At 41.1% G+C, this 26,478-nt stretch overlaps 1 protein-coding gene across 2 annotated transcripts in view; it reads right to left on the bottom strand.

Annotated features, from left to right (window-relative positions):
* CNTNAP5 (contactin associated protein family member 5) overlaps positions 1 to 20,884 on the bottom strand; it is an 881,311-nt gene extending 860,427 nt beyond the window's left edge. For both annotated transcript variants that reach the window (XR_009009129.1, XM_007169254.3), the window contains exon 1: positions 20,751 to 20,884. Coding sequence is in view for 1 of the 2 variants with exons in the window: in XM_007169254.3 (XP_007169316.3) it covers positions 20,751 to 20,832 (82 nt within the window). In the remaining variant the exon portion in view is untranslated. The remainder of the gene's footprint in view (positions 1 to 20,750) is intronic.
* Positions 20,885 to 26,478: the final 5,594 nt, after the last annotated feature.

Here is a 26,478-nt window from a genome sequence, read left to right on the forward strand (position 1 = left end):
TTTTTTTTAATCTCTATTCTTTGTAATAAATCTGTTCATCCATATTAATTCCACCTTGTTTGCGATGTGCATATCTGGCCACCGGCAAAATTGTGAAATCTCTAAAGTTTCCCTTCCCTGTCCTTGTCTTTTATGTTCTATATGGCTTTGCCCCTTTAACGGACTCTTTTTCACTCCCCTCAGTCCCCCAGAGCTCATGGCCATCATGTCAGGAGCTGAGAAAAAACACACAGCTCATGCACACTTAGGTAAAAAATCACCATCACTGGCATCTAGAAGAAGACCTTCCCCTCCTCCCCTCCCTGAGTACCTGCAAGGTAGTGAGGCTTGCAGTGTCTTTCCCTCTTCATCTTTTCTGGGTTATTCGAAAATCTTTTCTGGGTGTTTTGGAAATCAGGTGAGATGTACGATCTTTACTGAAGAAAAACGCACAGATGCACATACACACATATTGATTTGTGCAGTATTTTGGGGGATTTGCAGCACCTCTTAAACACAGCATGGAAATCCTTAAGAGTCCTAATGCAGAGTCTAGGGCAGGACTTCCTGTGCGAAGGCTGGGATAGGTGGGGAGGGCAGGCAGAGGGATGGGGCTTCTGTCAACATCACTTTATTCTACATTCTTTCCCAAGACATAAAACCAACAGTGGAGTTATATCTAAAAATTGGTATTAGAATAAAAAGAAAGTGAGCATTAATATTATCAATGCACATACAGTGTTTTTGTTGTTGTTTTTCTTTTTTAATCAGAGGGTGCTGAGAGATAAGACACATACCATGACACCATTATGTGTCATAACATGACCTAGTAACTCTGTCTTAAGGGAAAAAGAAAAAACCCAAACAAAACAAAAAAACCCACAATGTTTGGAGAAAGACATTTTCAAGTGGAGACCAAGCTGAAAGGTTACTGTTGGCCCATGGAAATTGATTCAGGGATACTCTTTACAAAGTTTTTTTGTTTTATTTTGTTTTGTTTTGTTTTCTAAGGAGTCCCTAACTCAGAGAAGAGTGAACCCTTAACCATGAACTTCTAGATACACATTTAGAAGACAGACACATGTCTGAAATTTTATGTTTCATTTGAACATTCCATGAGACTTGAAATTCTACTCCAGAATATGTCTGTATTTTCCTTAATGTGAATTTCTTAAACTTTGAATGAAATTGGTGCTCCAGGAAATTTTTGTTTTTAAATCGTGTGCAGTGTGTGTGTGTGTGTGTGTGTGTGTGTGTGTGTGTGTTGTTTTAAATCGTGTGTGTATGTTTCCTCATTATCATTGCTTCCTTCTGCGGTGAGGATGGTGCTAAAACAACATTTGAAAAGCTGGGGTTCAGAGCTGAGGTCACCCTGAATGATAGATGTCCCCAAACATGCTGTGATCATTTCACAGCATCCATTATCATAACAGTTGAGGAGATATGAACAGCCAAGGGCTTTATAAAAAAATTTAAGCAAGAGTAAAAGCAGAGAGAGTAACTACTGACTAGGAGGTCAATATAAACCATTATCTCCACAAGGAGGCCTTGGGGAGGTGGATCTCCAGGCTGGTGGGATGCCCTGGTCTGTATTCCACCATGGTCCATATTCAGGTGTTGAACATGTTCTTTTCACCAAAGGCTAAAAGCTGTTCCTAGTTTGTAACTGGTACTCAGAAAATATTGTGAACTGATGTGATTTCCTCCAATCAACCAGAATAGACTGAGAAACTATTAGGAGCTCAGCTCCTTGCCAGGGTCTACCATCCTGTCCTCAGTGGAAAGAAAATAGTTGTTTGGAATCAGAAACCAGGGTTGGATCTCAGGTCAACAACTTCATAGGGGTATGGACTTGGGCAGATTACTTAGCCTCTCTAAACCTCAGTTTCTTAAAAAATATTAACCACATAAAGTTGTGGAGTAAAGTAGCAGTAATGTATATGAACAACAAGGTCTAATACACAGTAAACAGTCAATAGTGGTAGCTACTATTACTATTACATTACTTTAATATATGCAAATATATACAAAGAGACTATACAATATCATATTTTGTAATATATGCAAAGAGACTATACAAACTGCAATTCTTCACATTGAGTTGTAATTGGATGAATTCTGAATGAAAAGAAAGAGGCCAATAAAAGGCAGTATGTAATTAAGAGCTTAAAGATGTAATTTATAATGTATAGACTTTAAGAGTTTAGAGGAAAGCAAGAGTAATTAAGACTAGAGAAGAGAGGGCTGGAACTGGACCATGGGGGAAGCTCTGCGTAGATAGAAGGAAGATGAAAGTTCATAGTTCACTCAATTTAGGAGAAACCAGCAAGATGAAATTTTGCAAGATACCCTTGAGCAAAGTGAGGAGAACCATTTATATCAGTTGTGGGCTAATTAAGTGAAAACAGCGAGTGGGAGGAAGAAGAGACAATAATGGCCTTTAAACATCTCTTTGGTGACATCCAGCTTGATTCATTTTAGACTTAAGGGTTTATGTGGTTATAAAACCTTCTGGTATCTCCTCTGCCACCCAGGGTTCTTTATGGCCATCACACTGTGGTCCCCACAATCAGGAATAACATATATGGAGGAATGATTGTTCCATTCTGTACATTATATTTTACACATACATCATTGACAAAGTAGAATATGTACAAAACAGGGGCAGATGATGGTGGAAAGTCTGATGAGGAAGAATCATGTGGTCAAAAAAATAAAGGAAAAGAAGAGATAAGAAGACCAAGAGAAATGGGGTCACTGTCCTCGGGTATTTGCAGAAAAATCATGGTGAAGAGAAAGGAGCCTTGGTTTGGGATGGTCTGGTGAGCAGAGCTAAGGGAAATGGTTTAGTGACTTGGAGGCAGACTTAGGTACAATGGAAGGAAGGATGCCCTATTCCTTATAGTTTTTGCAGAGGAAAGTGAGCTGTCCTGTGAAGTCATATTTCTATGCTTATGAGAAGTAAGATGGAGTAGGCAACTACCCGGAATGCTTTTAGTGAACGTGGAGATCTCCATGGGTTATGCAGGTTATGGCTGGACCACAACTTCAAAGGTCCCTTTTCCAATTCTTCAGCCTCATAATCTGCCATTTTCAAAAAGCAGAACTCAAGGAGAGGCCAAGGCCAAGTCCGACCATCCTATTTCCATTGAAATGACAAAGTTAAAGACTGTATTTCTGCTTTAATTGATTTTAAAAATCAAAGATTAGGTTGGAGCAGATAACCAATCAAAGCTAAGACCCTTATCTAACTGATCTTTGAGCGGCTAAATGAGGTAGAAATTGTCCTCTGAATAGATTGGTTCAGGATCTCTCCTGAGCCATGGGGCTATGTCACCTCAGAAGCACCTGCCTCGGCCACTTTGGTACCTTTCGTTTCATCTCAGAACTTCTCACATATATATGTATGCTGGGGGGAGGGCTATGAAAAGAAAAAAAATGACAAATAGTTGGAAAATACTTAGCTATGAAGTGGACTTTAGCTATTGCATGACAGCACATGGTGTTCTACCAAAGGCGGTCTGACCAGATGATTTTCAAGACAAGACTAAACGTGAAACCACAAGGTAACTAGAAAAACTGAAAAATGGACCTTTCCAACTCCCAGTCCAGGTCACGTCCCCTTGGTCCCACTTCACATTCTGCCCACAGCACCCCTGTCATCTCTTGTTTGCGTGAAGTCCTAGGGACAGTCCAGCCAGGACATGACTCCTCTAAACAATAAAAATTCTAGTAAGTATCAATATATCAAAAATATATGTGTACAGCTTCTCCAAAGACACGCCTTATCTCATTACTTATTCACAACAGCTGGTAGTCCGTGTGGATATCATCACCCGTATTGGGGAAAAATGTGGAACGATGAGCACAAAGTCACATGGCCAGTAAGTGGCAAACTCAAGACCGGATGTATATCTTCTTCTACTCTAAACATCCTTCTACAAGACTAGATGTTAGAAGGAAGTTGTGTGTGTGTGTGTGTGTGTGTGTGTGTGTGTGTGTGTGTGTGTGTACGTGTGTTGGGCATTTTTGTAAACTGATACATGATGATCCATAAATGACTGACAGCTGAAACAGGGTTTCTCAGACTTTGGCTATCTTGACATTTTGGGCTGATAGGTATCTGTTGTAGGGTGCATTCCTGTCCATTACTGGATGTTTCCTAACATCCCTGGATTCTACCAACTAGACGCTAGTAGCAAGCCCCCAGTTGTGACAACACGTCTCCAGACATTGCCAAATGTCCCCTGGGGCAAAATCATTTCCAACTGAGAACAACTGATTTAATACCAGGTTTAATTTGTTTTAAAAGAGAAGCCCAAGCTAAATGAATAGGCACTGAACACGTATGTGTGCACATGTACATGCAAATACGGACAAAGAAACCTCCCAATGTCTTTAGGCTTCTTCCAGGAATCATACCTTCCCAGCACAAGAAGCAAGGTGTCATCTTGGCTTTCATTTCTAATGTGGGATGAGATTTGGGTGGTGTGTAAAATGAGACTTTCACTGGCTATCAAGCAAGGTATTTTTATTTTCCCAGATACCAAATGACATCATTTCCCCAATAAAGACTCACAACACTTAGCTACAGGAACCCAATAAGTCAAATGGAATTTTGCAACAAAAATGGATATTTATCCAGAAAACAGAAATCTTTACCCCAGACAACGTATCAACAAGGGTGAGAGCATCAGTTGAGTTATATATTCTCCCCTGGAATTGATGTTTTTCACTCGCTCAGATGTTTCTCAGACTAACTTCACTAATGAATTTTCACAGTGGTTTAGTCCCTTGACTACGAAGCCACAGTCTGTACTTAATTATAATATTCTTTCCTAAGTCCAGGTCTTTTATCAGACCATTAACAGCTCGAAAAGATTTGCTGACATGACATCTAAAGTAATCTGTCTTGTTTATAAGTGACAAAACCAAGAATGCAATGTGTGTGGACACTGGCAGAGAAAAGCATATGTACATACCATGCATATATAACAGCACACAGCACCTGTCACAACTATACTTTTATTTAAATGTCTTACCAGTTCTTTTTAAGCCAGAACATATATATAGCGATATATATTGCTAATTAATACCCCAAAACAGTGATGAAAGGACAACAGGGAGTATCTCTATTGTAGACTCACAATTTTAGAAAGAATTTCAAATTGGTTTGATATATTAAAAGATGCCTGGATATGCGTGAGACGCTGACTTTTGTTAAGATGTGAGCAACATACAAATACACACACACACACACACAGACATATATATCATGTCTCCAAAACACATGACACATCATAAGGTTCTTTTCAAAACAAAAAATCAATAGCTCAAAACCAAAGGAAACACTTTGTAATTTTATGTCTCTTCCTGTATTCTGCACTGAATTAGATCACTGTTGAAGTAGCTCTGTGTTTCTCAGGTAACAGTAGCGTGTCCTAAATAAATCCCAAGGCCAAGTTGCTCATTAATCCCATGTGTACTTATTACCCATATGCTCACGTATCATTATCTCCTGATTATGTTACTGAAATGTCAAGATGAATATGTTTGAAGTTTTGTATTCTGTCCATTAGGTAAAAGAATCATGTGAAAGAACTATAAAAAAAACCAAACTCACCATAAATCAGAATGCAAAGGATGCTTACTGAACATCACCCTGAAACAGAGTCTCCACGGTGGGACACGTCTGCATGCCTCCCAACAGTATTTATTCATTCTCGTGGCAAAACACATTTGAGTGCAGAAAATAGATATTAATTTCCATCCAAATGCCCATTTCAATTCATTATCTAGAGAGGTAAATATTCACAAAGGTGACACCCAAGTCAGTACTGACCTTGGGGGATAATAAATTTTGACATTTTCCAGAACAAGCAGTTTACGTAGAGTGTATACACATGTAAAATTCTACCTGGCATATTAACCATGAAAGAAAACTAATAACATCTCAAATTTATTATATATATGTGTGTGTGTGTGTGTACGTGTATATATGTGTGTATATATAGTATTATAAATTACGTATTATTTTCAATTCTATTAAGAATGCAGAGCAGAGAATTCCCTGGTGGTCCAGTGGTTAGCACTTGGCACTTTCACGGCCGTTGGCCTGGGTTCAGTCCCTGGTTGGGGAATTAAAATCCTGTAAGCTGCGTGGCACAGCTCGAAAAATTAATTAATTAATTAATTAATTAAATAAAGCAATAGGTCCAATTTAAAAAAAAAGAATGCAAAGCAGGAGTATTTGGAGTTCAGTCATATGTGAGTACAGTGTAGATGTCAATGCAACGTGATTTTCTTTTTTTTTTAAACATCTTTATTGGAGTATAATTGCTTTACAATGCTGTATTAGTTTCTGTTGTACAACAAAGTGAATCAGCCATATGCATACATATATCCCCATATCTCCTCCCTCTTGCGTCTCCCTCCCACCCTCCCTATCCCACCCCTCTAGGTGGTCACAAAGCACCGAGCTGATCTCCCTGTGCTATGCGGCTGCTTCCCACTGCTATCTATTTTATATTTGGTAGTGTATATATGTCCATGCCACTCTCTCACTTCACCCCAGCTTCCCCCTCCCCACTCTGTGTCCTCAAGTCCATTCTCTATGCCTGCGTCTTTATTCCTACCCTGCCACTAGGTTCATCAGTACCATTTTTTTTAGATTCCATATATATGCGTTAGCATACGGTATTTGTTTTTCTGACTTACTTCACTCTGTATGACAGACTCTAGGTCCATCCACCTCACTACAAATAACTCAATTTCGTTTCTTTTTATGGCTGAGTAATATTCCATTGTATATATGTGCCACACCTTCTTTATCTATTCATCTGTCGATGGACATTTAGGTTGCGTCCATGTCCTAGCCATTATAAATAGTGCTGCAATGAACATTGTGGTACATGTCTAGTTTTGAGTTATGGTTTTCTCAGGGTATATGCCCAGTAGTGGGATTGCTGGGTCATATGATAGTTCTATTTTTAGTTTTTTAAGGAACCTCCATACTGTTCTCCATAGTGCTTGTATCAATTTACATTCCCACCAACAGTGCAGGAGGGTTCCCTTTTCACCACACCTTCTCCAGCATTTATTGTTTCTTGATTTTTTGATAATGGCCATTCTGACCGGTGTGAGGTGATACCTCGTTGTAGTTTTTATTTGCATTTCTCTAATGATTAGTGATGTTGTGCATCTTTTCATGTGCCTCTTGGCCATCTGTATGTCTTCTTTGGTGAAATGTCTATTTAGATCTTCCGCCTGAACGGTACACTAAGCAAACATGCAAGCATATGCTGACAATTAACACTCCAACCAGAACCAGAAACCAAGATTGAATCCAGATAGGCCACAACTTAATTTCATGTGTGCACTTTCACCAGGTCTAGTCACATTCATTAACATTAGGGAGCACTGAGAGGGGCTCATGAAAGTTAGGAGATATAGGCCTGAGTATATGGAGGGAGCATTCGACTGTATGCTAGCTCTTTGCCCCTGTATTGTCCCTAGACCAGGCATGCTGTCTGTACTTGGCTTTCACTTAACCTGACTATAATTCAGTTTATCAAGTAGTTATTTTGCCATTCACTGTATGGCCAACACGAAATCCCCTTCTTTTGAAAAGGTCAAAGGGGCACATGTAACTTTTTTGAATTATAGTTTTCTCCAGACATATGCCCAGGAGTGGGATTGCTTGATCATATGGGAGCTCTATTTTTTAGTTTTTTGAGGGACCTCCATACTGTTTTCCATAGTGGCTGCACCAACTTACATTCCCACCAACAATTTTGGAGGGTTCCCTTTCCTCCACACCCTCTCCAGCATTTGTTATTTGTGGACTTTTTAATGATGGCCATTCTGACAGATATAGAGAACAGACTTATTGTTGCCAGGGGGGAGGGGGGTGGGAAAGGGATGGATTGGGAGTTTGGGATTAGCAGATGCAAACTATTGTATAGAGAATAGATAAACAAGAAGGTCCTACTGTATAGCACAGGGAACTATATTCAGTATCCTGTGATGAACAAGAATGGAAAAGAATATAAAAAAGAATGTATATATATCTATATATATATATCTGTATATCTGAATCCCTTTGCTGTACAGGAGAATCTAATACAGCATTGTAAATCAACTGTATTCAATAAAAAATAAAATAAGTAAAAAAAGGTCAAAAGGGAATATCTGGGATGGAGGCGGATAATTCAAGGACCTTCACAAGATAATCTTTTTTTAACCCAAGAATGGCTATTGACATTAAGAAGATCAAAATGAGGAAGCATTTGTCTGACAAGCTACTATCTTTTCAAATCTCTAAATGCCAATAAGATACCCTTGCCCTGAGACTTATATAAAATAGCAACACGAAAAAAAAACAGACTTTCAAAGCGTTAATAATGGGCACCTGGACAGAGGTAATATTTAAAATATTTAATAACCTCAACATCAGGTCATCAACTGATGCAAACAGACCAGATGCAGGTGGCAAGCACCCAGGGTGGCCTTGCTGCTTCCCACCAGCCAAGTGTTGGTCACCACTGAGGCCACTACCCCCGCTTTTCCTAAAACCTTCAAATGCCTAATCACCTTTGCATGAAATTATAAACTTGGAGAGTCCTACAATTACAGGTAAGGCAGAAGACTTTGTGTGGTACTTCCATGAGGAATCAGAGAGAGGAGAGTCAGTTGAGTGATAGGATTCTGCATCTCCTCTCCCCATCTCCCCCAAAGCCGCCATATATGTAATTTATTTTACATAGAAATTCTGCATAAGACTTCATTTTGGAAACCAAAACATTCTCCTCCTAAAATAAGTTTAAATATTTAAGGTCTTATTTCTTGGAGCACTCGTTCTTTCTGAGAGCTAGAACACAGCACTGATTCTTTTCCTCAGTCAGTGTGAATGACTTTGGGATCCGCCACGTCCTTTCCTGATGGCAGCCATGGATGGAGGAACAGAGGCAAAGCTGTGAGTGTGCTGACCATTGAACAAGTCACTCAGCCTCTTCATACCTAAGCAAGAAGGTCCACTGAGACACGTAAATAGCTGAAAAAGAGGACCAAGGCGACACAGAGACCTCACAACTCAGCCAAACAACAGCCCCAGTGGAAGGGACAAAGGCAGGGGAGCTGGAGAATAAAGCACAGAATTCCTGGGTCTGGCTTTCCGTGCAGCTGGCGACGAAAGAAAGTTGGACGCAGTGGGGGGTGGCCCTTCTCTGCCAAGCAGACTCTCTTGAGGCCTGCAGAGCACATGCTCATTATGGGACTTCGTCTGTGGTGCAGAATAACGGTATTCAGCATGTGCTTGTTCAAAACCCTCCCTCCCATCTATCCCCACTGGGTGAAAGGAGGTTAGGGGCTGGATATGGGGTGAACTCTGCAGCCCGAAGACAGAAAACAGATCTGAATGCAAGCCAGTCCTTGTCTTATTAGAACATACTATCGAAGTATCACACAGAGGGGTTTTCTTATTAGCACCAACTTAAAAAAAAACACACACACACAATAAAACAGAACATCCATCTAACAAAATCTAGGAGGGGTACAGTATGATGGAGTGATGAAAATACTGTACTTAGAGAGGAAGGTCTCTAGGGAGCATGAAACAGGAACAGACACACTAACAGCGGGCACTAACCGTGGAATCCACAAGGCCACTAGTGATGGGCAGAGCCTTAACAGTAAAGGCTTTAGCAAGTAAGACAACCAAGTTTTACAAACAGCCAGATTTACAGGAACGGTTTGCCACAGGGATTTTGAGTTATGGGGGAAGTGCCGCCTGCAAGGTTAGAATAAGATGACCTGCACATGGGGGAGGAATCTGTGGGTCTAGACTGATAAGGCATTTCTCACCCTGGGTCAGAGAGAAGGTCTGCAAGGTTGATCATCTCAAGTTCAAGAATAGCTCAGCCTTAGCTTTGGGTTCAAGGGAATGGCAGATAGAGTGTAACAGAGGATGGACTCTGGAATCAGGGAAATGTGTGTTATCATCCTAGGGTGACCACCTGCAAGCTATTTGATCCTGCGTGAATCACCTGATGGTCCAAGCTGGCACATGTTCACCCTAGAATGGGGAGGAGGATAATTATCCCATCAAACTGTGGGGAGGAACAGAATGAGCCCATCAGGTACCACCCCTAGCATGAGGTGTATGTGTGGAAGCCCTTCCAGGGAAGAAACACATCACTTAACTTTATCTCTCATCTCCAATGTTCTGACATTCCAATCTGCTGGTTTCATCTCTTGTGACTCTGTCGAACGGTTCCTGATTGTTGTAGGAGAGGCATTAATCTCTCTTTTAATATCCTGGTGAGCTCAGCCCGTCTCCAATCAGAAAACAATCTGCCCTCGTTGACCCCAATCCTGTAACCTGGCAGAGCTCATTTACTCAAAGGTAAGCTCCGTGCATGGGGCAGCACATCGCCAGGTGACTGCCACAGAGTGTGGCGCAGACTTGGAGTGGGGCTGAGCAGACTTCTTACCCACAGCCCCTCCCAAAAGCCCCGTTTCACCAAGTAGACTTGTGGGTTTCCTTTCCTCCTGTGAATTGAAAAGCTCTTCTCACCTCCCATTATCGATTAAGCATAATCTGCAGCCCACAGACCAGGCACAGCTGATGGGAAAGGAAGCTACCTGTCCCCAGATGAGAGAAGAGACAGGGAAGTTGTTCTCGTTCATATAGGAATCCTAGAAGGTGTAAATAGGGGGAAAGAGCCAAAAAGCTTAGGCCTGTGCCCCTGGGTGTATGTGGCCCTTTACATGGGTTAAGTGAATCAATTTTGCTCATCAATTTTTAATCAAAGATTGTGGGAAAATATTTTCCTCATAATACAAACAGGGATGTAATATGGAGCAGAATGCAAATTTGTCTGAGTGTTTAAGACAAAATTCAAGAAATTACATGCTTCAGCGGCCACGTGAAGCTGAGCTCTCGGACTCCCCTGGGTTCCTTGCACTCTTTTTTCCGTCACGCAGCACTTCAATGGCAAAGTTTAAAAAGCATTAGCCTCGGCCATAAAACAATAAAAAAAAAAAAAGTCGTTTACTAAATGTTAATTGAAACAGGCAGAGTGAAGGAAGGGGGATAGAAAAGAGAGAGAGAGGTGTGGAAGAGAGACAGGGAGGGGACAGGAGGAGAAGAACATGGGGAAGGGAAGGAGGTGGGAAGAAGGAAGAAAAGGAAGGAGCATCAAAAAGAAGGCAAATTGGAGGGAAGGAGAAGAAACATTGAAGATAAGGAAGCAAGAGGAAAGACTCAGGAAGAGGAAAGAGGTGCTTAATACCATGAGCAAGTCTAGAGTGGAGGACCCCAGTGCCATGGCTTTGATTTGAAGAGATACGACTCTCCTTTGTTGTTGTTGCTTCTGGACTATGCGAACAGCAATCCGAATCCCCCCCTCATCAACTGATTTTTCAATGAACAGTAGGCTTTCATGAATGTACAGAGAAATAAGTGCATAGTAGGCACATCATAAGTATTTTTTGAATGAACGAATGAAAGAATGATGCACTTGAAGGTGGATTAGCATTTATAATTCATCGAGCATTGTAGCAGTACCTGATTTTAACCCAACATTTACAAGAACAAGAGGACACTTGTACTATGTATCCACCAAAAGCAGCCTTCAGCAATACCCAGAAGGAAAGCACAGCTCTCCCAACCTTCGGATTTAACTTCCATCTGCCCGAGTCTCCTGCAAACGGAGAGCTTAGGATACTGGGAACACTACATATACTTCTGCTCAGGTTCACTGATTTTTTTCTCAAGGTCTGTTCAAGGATGCTCCTCCCTAAGGCTGATATCTTCTGCCAGGGTTTTCTGGAGGGGATATGCTCCTTATTTTTCTACAGGAAGCTCTTTTCTCCACTCCCCTTGTGAGGTTCACTGGCCAAAGCCCAGAGGCAGGGATCATACCTGATCACACCTTGACAGAGCCCAGGAATTAAGTGAGGAACCCAGACAGTCACGTGTCTCTGTAAGGTAGAGAGCGATTCTGCCCAGAGTCCCTCTGACATCGGAGTTAAAATGAGAACGTTTCCATCTGCCTCGGCAATCACTCAGCCCTGTGATGAAGGGAGAGTGAGCCCCTCCATCTTTGCTTAAGAATGGAAATGTAGTTGTCTCTGCCTTGATTGCTATTGTAACTGATTTTGAGAGAATCCATGTTGAGGTTCATTGTTAATTATGACAAGTCTAATTATTGAATTCCCACATCATGTGTGATTTATACTGAGTTATTCATGTTATACTTACACTGATTCTATAAGGCTCATGTTAGTATCCATAGGAAATACTCACTGAGTGAGAGTCACACCAACCCAGAATTGTGTGACCTATGCCCTTTCTACTGTCCTCTGTCACCTCCCCATTGCCCACCTGTTGTATAATACGTTCACCCTTGTAATACAGAGGTCAGTCTGGGCAAAACCAGGAAGTTGGTGACACTTTTCTTGGACATTCTAAACGTTCCTCTACTTTGCCTTTCCCCAACTCAGAACATTCTCTTCCCCTCCTTCAAACACCCAGCTCTATCTCTTCTAGAAAAGTTTCTTTTGGAAAAGGTCTGTTTCTCTCAGTCCAGCAGAGTTCAGTACAGATTTAAATTCCTATATTTTCTTTCCCAGTGAGGCTCTGTGTCTTAGGGCCTCTCTGTATGAATTGAAGGGCTTTTTCTCACATCTACAGATTCAGGGACTAATGGAGTTAACAGAAGAGTTGTTTGGGGACAGATGGGGTGAGGGCGTTGGAATCCAGTGGGCTTTCCCAAGTGCAGTGGGTGGCAGATCTCTGTCAGGACTGCCCTTAGAATAGGTCTCGATGGAGGTTTCACATTTGGTGACTGTGCCCACACGCAAGGCAGCACCAGCATCCAACAGACGTTTTTCTCCCCTCTTTTCCCACCTTAACATAATCAGGCAAAAGCCAATGGTAATACCCAAAATACATGGCCACATGACAGAGAGTGGAGTGGGGAAGAGAGGAAGGAAAACCAAGAGGAAGGGAGGAAGGGAGGAGGTGAGGGGGAAAGGAAGGAAGAATGGGAGGGAGGGGAGGAGGGGGGAAGGGAACTGAACATATATATTCAGCAAACAGTAGCCTAGATTCACACCTACAAGCATCTGTCTGTTAGGCAAATCTCTTTAGACTGCTATTTGCCTTGGACTGTCTTCAGAAGGATAGATCTGCTTCCAAAGGTGGAGAGTTAAAAATAATATACACCACGAGCTGTGTTTTGGCATTTTCCTTCACTTTCTATCTTCAACATTGCTGTTGTCGTCCTTTAAAACTCAATCAATTCAGCTGATCCAAGGAACAGATGGCATTAATCAACCCCCCGAGAATATGCACAAAAGCAATTAGAAATGTAGAGACATGGAATTTATGCCAGCAAATCAATTACCAATGATGGGAAATCAACATGGCTTACCCAACTTCCCCTGTTTGTTTTTCCACGGAGCAACCTCTGATAGTAGTAATGATACCTAGTTTACCCCCCTGCCAGAGGGGGGGGGATGAGAATGGGACGCTGAGATTTAATTGCATCATCCTTAATGACTAGTTCTCACTCTGCTGACAAAAACCAGCATAATTTACAGACTACAAGATGCATCAGCATGATGGATACAGACAGCATGGGCTATATGGTGTCATGCAAATATGAAATATACTGCACTGAGAATATGGTCGTTTGGTATTCCCTGAGAAGAACTTCATTTCAGAAAACAGAGCACCTTTTCTAGCATCTATAGCTCTCATTTGTCAAAAACAATGGGAGAAGCTACAGAATACATTTTAACCACAAATCTGTGCCTTCTGTGAGTTTACTAGCTCATAGATTCCTAGGGTTTGAATTGACTTGGCTCATGATTTTCTTTCTGCTTCTTTATGACCTTTGCAGATTCTGAAACTTTCTTCCTTAGGCCCTTATTAATTATCACCTGAGTTAATGTAATAAGCTCTTCACTGGCTTTCTTACTACTAGCCTTCACCCATTTTAATTTATCCTTCACGCAGCGATTTTTTAAAAAACAAAAATCTGATTAGTATTGTCTAATTACATGTACAAAATAATCTGATGACTCTCCGTAGTTATAACAGTAAAAATCAAAGACTCCCATGTTTACCTAGTTGTCTAGTTTCTTATTCTACCCCTATGCCTACAAGCCACTCTTACAAGTACAGTCACTACAACACAGAAAGCCTGTAAAATAACCTCCCCTCCTTTCCCCAGATGGGAAGTTTGACTTTAAGTCTCTGTTTCCCTCAGAGAGCCTGCCTTGATGCCCCAGCCAGTATGAGATGCTCACCTGTGTCTTACATTACACTCTGCACTTATCTTCATTATACCATTTATCACTTTGATGTGATTAAAGATTTATTTTTCTGGCTGCTCATGTTCAAAGTTCCTTGGGGTCATGGACTCTATCTTCTTATGCATCTTTATTTCTCCAGCTTCATAGAAAAACTTGACTTTAAGAAAGAGAACCTTTCATTGGGATTCATTTCTTCAACAAGTTTTTCAGATGAGTAACACACACATATGCTTAACACTTAAATCTTCTCCCAACCACAGCTTAAGAAGATGACATCAGAGACTCAGGATTATGTTATCAGGCAGTGTTGTAGGTTTGCAATTAAATAAGATCTTTCCAGTAATTTATGACTAAAGCCCCATTAAATAAATGTTTCCTCTTTATACTAACCCTGGGCTATGAAGAAGGACTTTTATAGCAATATATATCTGTGTATTTTCAGACTATATAAGAAACACTCATTAAAATTGCAAAAGCAAGTTAATAAAGTTAGCTCAAAATTGGTACTGAGGTCAAATGAATGGAGAGACTTTCTCTTTTAGGAACAAGTAGCCATTTGACACAGAAATAAGATCATGCCAGCAAACTCATGGAAATGTGCAGCCCTGTGTAAAGGCAGGGGCCCATTTATCAGCTCCATATCCAGTCAAATTATCTAAACTTCTGCTCTTTCACTTAAAAGCTGCACATGCTAACATCTTCTTAACATTCCCAAAACTAGAATAGGTAATACTTGTCACTTGAAAAAAAAAAAAACCCATAAAACAAATACATTTTAAAAGATTCTAGCAGCTGGACCATAGAAGGATCTTAGTTTAGAAATGAAAAATTTTAGTTGGAACCCATTCATTTATTCTCTCATCCATGCATTTGCCCAGTATTTTAGATACTGACTATAGACTTTCAAATAAAATACAATAATCAGGGAAATGTGCATCTAGTTGGGGAGACAAGCACTCTAAGAAGTGTTATGGAAATATAGTAGTAATATAAAGAGACATTTGACCCAGCCTGGGGAAAGTGTGTGTGTTGGGGGAGAGGGGGATGGAGAAAGTGACAGAAGATAAAAATGTGAAAGGGCATTCTAGACCAAGTAGACGGCATATGCAAATAAATGCAAGGAGATGTGAGAAAACATGGCTCGTTTTGGACGGCAGAGTTCCATAAATTGGAAATAAGGCAATGTGGGAGGAGTGACTGGATGAAATTTAGAGTATTAGGCAGAGCCCATTCAGGACCAGCCTTCTGCTGAGAAAGGAAGCTCATACCTGCTATTTATTGATAATTAATACGTTTGGTCTGGCATCTATAGACTTACAAGACATGACGCCAACAGAGGTACTTTTTATGGCATTGCTGTGTGTGTGTGGTCACAAATCTTCAGCAAGCTTATGCCCTTTCCTTATCAAGTTTTAAACTGAAACCTGTAGAAGAAAAATCATCTGGTGCTCCTCCAGATATGAGGCTTCCTATCTTTGACCATTGTGATGTTCGGCATCTTGCATCACATCTAGATTCCAATTGTGTGGTTGTTTTTGGAAGGTATAACTCAGGAGTTGGTTCTTGTGGAATCGGCTGCCTCCATGTCCTTTGCTATGGACAGACTGCAGATGCTGACCACAGATCCCAAGGCAACGTTCTACAGATGCTCACACATAGACCCCATCAGAATGCATGGGAATTAATTTCATATCTTGCAAAGAGTCTGATCTTTGGAAATAGATAGATATAGGTCCAGGTCCTAAATTTTTTTTCATTGCTTAGCTTTATGATCCTGGGAAATTTACTAACTTCTATTAACCTTAAATTTAGTCATCTGTAAACCCGATTTAATAAAGTCTACCTGGCTGTGCTGCCTTGTCAAATTATGCGAACACGGCACATGGCGTGAGAGATACAAAGTGCATAGCAGTTACTAGGAATTAAACCCCTATTAAGTTGTTATTCTAAATATAATTGCTTAACAATTTTGAGCACAATTATCCCAGAAGTATCCAAATGAAATGACCAGTAGGCAATATCAACTGTTAAAGACAAAAATGTATTGGGACAAATAAGACCTTAATAATCATTTGATCCAACTTCTTAATGCACCAACATCATTAGGATAAGTCGACAACCTTTATAAGGACATCTGCCAGAAAGTGTCAGAATTTTGATGAATGAAGACAGTTTCCCCTATGAATTAAAAAAATGTCATTAGGCTCCAAATGAGTCCACTGAAGCTTCAAAATAAAGCCTTATTGAGTTAATGACTTTTGTATTCTGGCCTTTCAGGTAACTAGAGCATCTCCTCACTGTCCTATATGACAAGGATAATTAGCTTTGTATATATAGGTCATATTTCAGCAGAGTTCTGGCATATAAGATAAAGGGCTTTGGTTCACCAACTAAAGGCTTTAGGAACATTGCAAACGATACCACATTATTTTGTTTTGTAACAAATGGACACTGAAAAGTAAGGCAATCTAGTAAAGAGAAACTGGGTCCCACTAAAGAAAGAAAAGGCAAGAGGGGCAGGGAAAAAAGAAAACTGCAACTCAGAAGACACTCATTCATTAGAATGAGAATAAGAGGCGGGGGTGAGTAAGGTGATTCTTATAGAACCTAACTTTCTTATAAGTCTATACCCTTGTGTGAAAACTGCTAGTCTAGTTGTTCATATTCTTCGGTTGTGGAAATATGAATCTGGTTTGGAGACGGGGACTATACGGAGAGAAAGTCAAGAGAGTTCACATGGATGGTGAAAGACGAGCCCATTCAACCATGGGAAAATCTTCAGGACTCTTCCAAACCAGCATTATAATGCTTCTTTCACTTCGGATGACCACAAATGCCACAAAAAAGTATACCGCAAACACCTTCCTGCTGAAAATAATCTGATGTTTGTTTATTTATAATATTACGTATTGATTGTGTTTGTGTGTGAGCTTCAGCTAAGTCAAGGTGCAGTGCATCTCTTTATCTGAAGATCTTTAGGAATATGATTGACATTTCCCTATATTTTCGATAAAGTTCTGCCTGTGATGAAAGGGGTAAAGAGTTTTTTATTTCTCTCTCAAGGCTGTTATCTGTGTGAACCTAATATGTAGCAACAAAGAGATAAGATGCTTAGAGATCATCCAAAGTGACTGGTCAGAATGAAGGCTCTTTATAATCATGTAACATCCAATTATTGTCAAATAAAGTGAACAGCGACCCTATGAAGTGTCTCCTGCATTCCTCTTATCTTCTGAATGCAAGTTCTCCCACTATAATAGTCTTTCAACGTATCTACTATTCGAAGAATCTCCTCTGTAAAATTTGGGCTGCTGTTCTATTTGGAAGTAGATACATATCTCAATTGCTATTTTATACCTGAGCTGTGAGCACAGAAACGATGCATCACCTGATGGGCATTTGACATCTTAGCTGTGGCATAACTAGGGCTAGAACTCCTAGCATTTCAAACTCCTGGTTTCACTTTAACCAACTATCAAGTCACATTGTTTCTTCTTGTGTCAAAGGAGCTGATATTATATGTAAAATGGTTTTTCATTTAACATTGGCCTATCATATCATTTGAAATTAACTAATTCCCTCAGGGTAAACCCAAAGGAAGTGTTATAGCTATTTAATATCCTGAAAATCCGAAATTGGGGAATTTCCAGAGTTTTTATTACTGGTGGGTAATTATGTTCTCTGCACAGATTCATATTATCTATACTGTAGCTGGCCTTCTAACCTAACTTTATTTAATTTTGCTTAATTAGAAATTTATAAAATCTATAATTGGGTAAGCATTTTTTCCCTTACAGCTAAATTCCCAAGTTTTGCTCAGATTATGAGAAAATTAAACACACATACACACACACACACACACACACAAACACACACACATCCTACATACACACAGCAATAACAACAGCAAAAATTATTATTAGAAGAATGGAAACAATTAAAAGTTGTTTTTACTTGAGCAAAGTTCACAAGTATACCACGGAGCATCTTGGGTAAATAATCCATTTCTAAGACGACTGTCATGAATGACTTGAAGTATTATTTCAAAATATAGAAATAATAATCTTGGGAAAAAATCTTCCAAATTATCTATAAGCTTCCACAAATTGACTATTTGAAAGGAGATTTCTTTTCCTCATTAGATGCATCTAAATGTTAATGGGTTGTACATAACTAGTAAGTCAAAGTGGACAATAAAAGTCTAGAAGAATTGTAGAATGTTAATTTTTTTTTTTCTTCGAGGTTCTGCATCATAGGTTTCGAAGACGACCAGGATTGAATTCAGAAGTAATTTTCTGCTGCTATTCTATTGTTCACTGAATTAATATATTTTGTTTGGCAAAATAAAAACATTTAACATTATACTTTAGGAACATTGACCCCAAAATATTTAGCAAGCAGCGTGCATTCAACTGAAATGCTGATTGGAAACAGGTAAATTAAATTGTCCCTGATGAAATACTAAAGATCATTATCACAAAGTTTTATTTTAAATGCTCGGAATTAGCTTTATTGCTGCATCAGTAATGGTAAGCATGAGCCTTAAACTCATACCATTTAGGTTTTATGAGCACTATTATAACATTAACCATAATTCAATTAATTTACAGAAAAAGCCATTCCATAATTTTTTCCTTGCTCTTAAGAAAAGGTGCTACATAAGGAAGCCCAAGCCATATTCCTATAGAGTATGTTCTATTTATTTCACCCTTATTCCTCATCTCTCATTCGTGAATCTTCAAAATAGTCACTATTTTCAGGTAGGTAAATGTACTGAAGGAAAAACACGGCTATTTCGTTGCCACACCTTTGCATCATTAGGACAATACTGACCTCTAGTGTTTTAGGAAGTAGAGAAACTAACTCGGCACTGTGCCTAACTTCCTCTTACTGAACCACTTAGATGTTTTTCTAAAGCACCATGGGAACAATTTTACTTAAAAAAAGAAAAAAGGAGGAGGAGGAGCAGGGGGGTGTGGGGAGAGGAGGAAGAGGAGAGAAACATCACATTCTACACTGTCTCTACCTGTTCTCTGAAATGATTTCTGAACTAAGGCCCTTTGGCCCCTCTTTTTAAAAGAGGTTGACCTCTTCAGCACTCCTTTAGAAGACAAACTTTAATAAACTCTTTATAACTCATTTCCACTAACTATCGATTTTGGATCCCCAAAACTTCCAATCACAGATAGAAACACTGGCTCAGCTTTGGACCATTCTCAGTAAACGATATTTGTCTAAGTGTCTTCCCTTGAGGCATAACCTTGGGTTGAGTATCTCTTTCTTAAGGTCCTCTTGGACCTTAAGAGGGTGGGAAGTGAGGTAGAGAAAGTTGTAAGTAGGAAGTGGTCTTCCTACCCTTCTCTAACAGTGATGGTTCAGAGTCCAAAAAAAAAACATAGTATCAAAACTGTTCCAATACGGTTAGATATTTCTGAGGTTCAGGGTGGGGTTCGCACATAAGGGAGCATGCCCAGAAACTTGAGGAACCTTGACAAACCATCTTTGGAAACAACACAGACGGCTTAATTGCATTCTTTCTCATTTAGGAGTTTCCAGAGCTGGAAAAACTTCCCTTTCTCTGCCTAGAGAGGCAGCTGAGCAATTCAGCTTGAACCTCTGATGGCTCCAGAGATTTATTCAAGTTTGACAAACTAGGTTCTTTAAATACACAGTGCAGGTGGTACATCCCCAGGTGTCCAGCCTTCCTGCCTATTAAATTAAATGCCCTGCGCTTGCCGAGGTTAGAGCTTGGACGACAGCGTGTACACTTAGTGCATGCTCATTATGCGTTCTTTGGCACAAAGATTTTTGGGGGTGGAGTGCGCATCGAAGCTCTTCCTCCTATACCAGGGTCAGCCATTGATCTTGTGGTTTGACTACATCGGGCCATGACTCTTAGGCCAAAACTCCCAACCCTGTTAAACCGATGACCATTGGTTGCAAGATACCCCAACTGGGGCCTTCTGCCTAGGAGAGAGCTGAAAGCCATGGATTGTGAGGCACTGGGCATACTACAAACCCGAGCGAGGCAGCCGCGTTCAGAAATGAGCCGCTGTCACCGAGTGCGGTGGCTGGGAGCATCTCTGTCTCTGGAAGCTCAGCCCCCAGTGCATCCAGTCTGAACCGGGGGCCCTGCTCGGGAAAAGCCCCTGCTGAGACCAGGCAGGCAGAGAACGCGGAGCTGACGGGAGGCTGAGGGTAGAGAACCTTCCCTTCTCCCCCGAACTTTGCGATTCGGGGAGAAGGGCAGGAAATCCAACGGGGCCGGTTCCTTCGAGCTCTGCTAACTTTTGGGATGGTTAGAGTGATAGAAACACACCAATCAGCATTTTTTCCCCCTTCTCCTCTGCTCAGAGCAGACACAATTGAACACGCTTGGACAGTTGAGTGTCTTTCCAAACGCCAGCGTTTCCCACCTCGCCTGCCCGCCCCCAGCTCCTGGTACTCACAGTTTGCCGCCGTTAATCCTAAATGCCACAAGCCGGAGAAGAACAAAGTGAAAACGCTGGTCAGCCGTAGTCCAGAATCCATTGCCCCCGAGTAAGAGGTTCCTCCCAATCGAATCTCAAATTCGCAGGCGCCAGCCGCGGCTCCTTCTTTCTTTCTCCGTGTCCCTCTTTCTCCTCTGCTCCGCCTGACCCCCTCCCACCCCCCCTTGGAGAGGCACTAGCGGCTTCACTCCATCCCGTGCCCAAACGCTCTACGGAAACCGTGGCGCGGGCTTCTCCGGAGCTGCGGAGGGGGGTGCTGTCCCCGCAACGGCCGCCGGCAGCCCTCGCCTTCCTCGCTCGCCTCTTCCTCCTCGCCCCGCTCTTTAAAGGTGCAAACCCCGACCCGACGCAACGGCAGGCGCCGGGCTCGCTCGGCCGCCGACTGCACCTCGTCGGCAGCTAGAGCTGGAATCAGCACCCAGGCGGCGGACAGCTCCTTATAGGCGAGCGTGGCGCGCGGCGCCGCCCCCGGCCAGGCCCGCCCCTCGCTCTCCGGCAGGAGCGGCCCGGGCGGGTCTCCGCCCCGCTCGGGCGCCTTCCACCCTGGCCGCCCGGCGCTGCGGTGCGCGCCGGCTACTTGGAGGGGACCGGGGAGGGAGCGCGCATTTCCATCTCTGCCTCCGTCTCTTTGGCTTCCCCTCCCTCTCCGCCCCCCAATGTGGGGGGGGAGGAGAGGGGTGCATAAAGGCATCGAAATTTAAACCAGGTTTTCGAAGAACGATGCTAAAGGGTTACTAAAAGGAGTTGGAACACAGAACGCATTAGCAAGAGGGAATTTCCCATGGAAAGCTTGGCAACAAGATGCTTTTTTTTTTTTTTTTTTTTTGAGAGGAGAGGGAAGACTTGAATTATTGAATTACGCGATTGAACTTCCCCCGTGTTTGTTCTCTAAGATGGAAGGCTGGCGGGTATTGGTAATATTGGGATTTCTGATCTAGCGGTTTAACGTGGTCCCGCCCCCGCCCCCAGCTCCCACCTCCCGTGGCTCGTCCTTTCACGGCGGACCACATCTGCGTCTCCCTCCTCGCTGCTGGCCTGTAGCTTTGGGCAAGTACTGCAAGGTGTTTGGTGCTTTCGGTTCCGGAGCTCAGGAGGTTCCTGGCGTCTGAGAGAGAGACGGGGAGACAAATTGGGTATGGTAATAATGAGAGTCAGGGTGGTCCTGGCTGGCTCATAGCATTCGAGATCTGAAAGCTCCTCTGGAGCGGTTTAAATTAAAATGCGGGAAAGGAGTAGTTTTGGTTTCTTCCTAGAAGCTCCCTATTAGAAACCCTGGTTTTGTCTTTGGCTTCTAGTTTGCATCTGGGGACTCTCCTGCTTGACCATAAAGCAACTTATTTTGTTTTTATTGAAGGTGTCAGAAAGCTGTCAAACCTTAACAAAATGAGGGGCCATAATGATTTCTATGTGAAGCTTACAATCAAGTTAGGGATGGAGTCACTTCGGAGGAAGCTGATGTCTCCCTTTCCCTCCCACCCCATTTCCCTCAGCAGCAACAAATATGCAGACTTATTTTACACAGTAGATTGCTGACAACCCTTGGTGCTCAGCTGCACAGCTACAGCAGGTTGAGCTGGGATTCAAGCAGCTTCCGCGTGAATCCTGAAGTTAATCTTGTGGTTTTGGTTAGAGCTGGACTCACATCATTGGAATATTAATCGATAGTTGAATGAGAATTGGGTTAGTGACACCCTTATTTTATTAGAGGGAATAGAATTCTGAGGTCCTCTCACTCGTAAGTAAAATATCCTCTTGTCTCTAAGCTTCTAACTGAAAATAATCGTGTTAGTTACTAGATTCTTGGACAACCAGAATACTTCTCCAGCACAGGCTGTAGCTGTGGGAGAAAAGCAGCAGCCAGGAGATGGTGAATCACAAAATATCAAAGCGGAGGTGAGCCAAGAAGCTGCCCTGTTGGCAGGGACCTGAGTGAGGAGGGGGGGCTGCAGTCCCAAGTCCAGTGGCTTGGGCTTGCCTTCTCCTACTGAGGGTCCTGAGGGGCTGCCTCCCCACCCCTGGCTTTTGAGGATCCCAGGTTTAAAGACACCTATCTGGCTAGCTTAATCATACTTGAGAGTCTAGAAAAGCTAGGAACCATTATCCAGATTTGTATGTTCTTTAACATTTAAACGGCTTTAAAATAAATAAAATATTAAAAATATAATTTAAGTCCCTTTTGCATTCTTGCCTGATCCCATTGGTGTCCCACCATACCTAGAAGTAAACACTTCTTTTCCGTTCCTGTTCATTATGTTTTTATACTTTTACCAAAAATATATACATCCCTAATCAATTTATAGTATTATTTTGATTGTCTTTAACCAATATATAAATGTCATCATATCAATACTTTTTCACTTTTCATTTTGCACCTTGCAATTTACTCAACATTTTATATATATACATATGTATATATATATATATGTATGTATATATATATACACACTTGTATGTATTTAATTTATGCATTTGGATACAGGTGGTCATAATTACTTCATTTTAACTACTGTATTATATTTTATTTTATGAATATGCCACAGTCGATTCATTAATTCATCTGTTTATGAATCTATAGATTATTTCCAGGTTTTTTTCCTCAATATAAACTATAGAATCTTGTACCAGTCTCTTAGTCTTTCTCAACCATGTACTTAGGGCTAGAGTTTCTGGACTGTAGGAAAGGCTTATCTTCAGCTTTAATAGGTATTGCCAGTTGCTTTATAAAATGATGTTACCAATTCATACCCTGCTCCCCACCAGCAGTGTGTGAGATTTCCCTCAGCTCCACATACTTACCAACATTTCAAGACCTCTCTTTTTATAAATGGGAAAATGCTCTCAAAGAACACAGGTCTTTGTTCACTGAGTTTAATGCTCCATTACATCATCCTACTTTCTATACTTTTCCAAAAAATGTTTAGTTAAATATTTCAAAAGTTACGGAAGATGTTGGCTTCATTTTCTGACAGGATGCCTTGAATTCATCTGTGTCAGTAAAAGGTGCTTGGAATATACATTAAAAGGCAATCAGGGAAATTCTTTACACGAAGCCCCCAAACTGTGAATGATCTTCACGTTATTAGTAAATATTGGAACTCTGCATTTAGTCGTCCATATGCAGACTTAGTGTATAGTATATAAATTGCACCTCATTTAAAATCCTGTTTACAGTTGTAGCTTTTTTTCCTCTCTCTCAAACACACCTGTTCTCAGAGCAAATTTAAGCCTTCAACAGCAGACATTTGTCTAAGATTTGTTAACATTTCAGTATGAATACTGCAGCTCTGAATGTAGCGGGGATAAACAGCTGTTCCTTTTTGACAATAGTGTAAACAATGCCATCTTCTGGGGGCATTTTGCCAGCAAGTTTTTATTAGCTGTAGAATATTAATCATTATTAAAACTATTTGCAGCCAGATTGATATTTACTTATTGAAATTCTTTTGTAAACCTTTTAGTCTGATAAATCCACCTTTTGAGTGGTGGAATAGAATCTAAATAATCTCCCTTTTTCCCCATGTTGCTTGATACAGAAGAATAAGTCATACTTGCAGAGCACTTTGTTTTGAAGAGGGTTAAAAATTCTGCATAGATAGAGCAGAATGGTTGCTAATGGGGAATGGGGACAAACGAATAATTGAAATCCTCAAATGTCTACATTTAAAAATGATAAATCTGAACATCTTCTCAAGACAAACATATCTGAGATCTTTAAAAAGGAATGAAGTGGACAGAACTGGGTTTTCCTGTCCCTTTAGTTTTCCCTGGAGTGTTCCCACTTCTTTCCCCTTAAGAGAGCAGAAAGGAGTCATTTGTCAACTGGAATCTTAGCTGCTGAATATTCAACAAGTTGTTTAAATCATTGATTTTGGAATCCTCCTGTGAGACATATGGAAGATATGTTTTGTCATCTCCATTTTATAGATGTGGTCCTAAGAGGAGACAGATATTGACATATTAAGTATCATATAGACTTAATCACCCCAATGCATATGACACTTGAAAATTAAAACCTCCCATTCTATTTCCTTTATCTTCACAAAACTAGTAGGTAAAAATCACTGTGACATATGGATACGTGGTATGGATGGGAGGAGAGTCTGCATCGGTCACTATATACTATTCTGCATATCAGTACTTTGGGATTATTTCAACTTCATATATTATGGTTTGTTGTAAATGTTGAAGGGTGGCTTCTGTTGCCACCCATGTCTTCAAAATAGACTTTTAAAAAGTATTGCTGAGGCAGAAAGTTAAATTATTTTTCTTTTCATTCTTTCTTCTTCTTTTAAATGTTTTAATATTTCTCTCTCTCTTTTTTTTTTAATTTGTTTTGTTTCCCTTTTTATAGTTTGTATCCTATATCTCATTCCCTACACTATACCTGTGGGGTGTAGGGAATGAGAAAAAAATGCCTTTTCTCATGGAGCTAAAAATGATTGGAGAAAATTGATGTCAGCACATTAAAAATTGAGATAACAATACAAATTAGCATGTGATTAAGTGTCACATAATAAATGCTATAGGAGTTTCTAAGTTGACAAAGATTTCTTCCTCTCGGAAGGAAAACTTAACAGTTGGCATAATGAAGTGGTTCTTTGTCTATTTGGGGATAAAGGGATCTGAGTCACCCTGGGCCATGAAGATTTTTATTCAAGTCAGATTAGGTCAGGTGTATTTGCCTTAACAGGAAAGTTGAATCTTAGAATAATGTAGGCAGAATTCAACTTTTGCAGAAGACTGGACTGTTCTATTAGAGCAAATGGACTTCAGCCAGATGTTGAGAAGAATTCACCTGAGCCTCTCCCCCACTCCTTCTCTCTCCTAATTCTACCTCAAACTCAGTCTTGTCACCACAAGCTCATCCTTGACATCAAAACGAGTCATCTTCTATCATGTATCTCCTGCAAATAGAGCAACCCTTTAAATACCTTTACCTGAGATGCAAGTTTCTCAGCTGGTAACATGCCATGCTGTTTACATACACTCCTCTTTCTTCCTTCTGTGGACTTCTTCCCTATTGGCTAATTTGCACTTGTCATTCAAGTCCAAATTCAGCTAATAAGTCTCTTGAGGTCTTTTTTTTTTTTTTTTTAAAGGATTTTCTTATTTATTTATTTATTTATTTATTTATTTTTGGCTGTGTTGGGTCTTCGGTTCGTGCGAGGGCTTTCTCCAGTTGCGGCAAGCGGGGGCCACTCTTCATCGCGGTGCGGGGACCGCTCTTCATCGCGGTGCGCGGGCCTTTCTCTATCGCGGCCCCTCCCGTCGCGGGGCACAGGCTCCAGACGCGCAGGCTCAGCAATTGTGGCTCACGGGCCCAGCTGCTCCGTGGCATGTGGGATCTTCCCAGACCAGGGCTCGAACCCGTGTCCCCTGCATTAGCAGGCAGATTCTCAACCACTGCGCCACCAGGGAAGCCCTCTTGAGGTCTTTATTAATTACTGTGTAATATTTCTGTTCACATCTGTTTTCCTAATTCTGAGTAGTTTCTCAAGAATTATTTATTAATCAGTATTCAACTTCGAGTCTTCAGCATACATGCAGGCTTTCAAGAAATGTTTGATGAATGAATAATGTTAGATATGAAAAGGCTTGTCTATTTTTTTAGAGGTTACACCCACCCCCTCACCCTCACCTCCGTCTGCCCATTGCACCAGAATACAGAGGCTCTTTTGAGAGCATT

The sequence above is a fragment of the Balaenoptera acutorostrata genome, chromosome 8 (genome assembly GCF_949987535.1).
Source record: "Balaenoptera acutorostrata chromosome 8, mBalAcu1.1, whole genome shotgun sequence".
Taxonomy (NCBI): Eukaryota; Metazoa; Chordata; class Mammalia; order Artiodactyla; family Balaenopteridae; genus Balaenoptera; species Balaenoptera acutorostrata.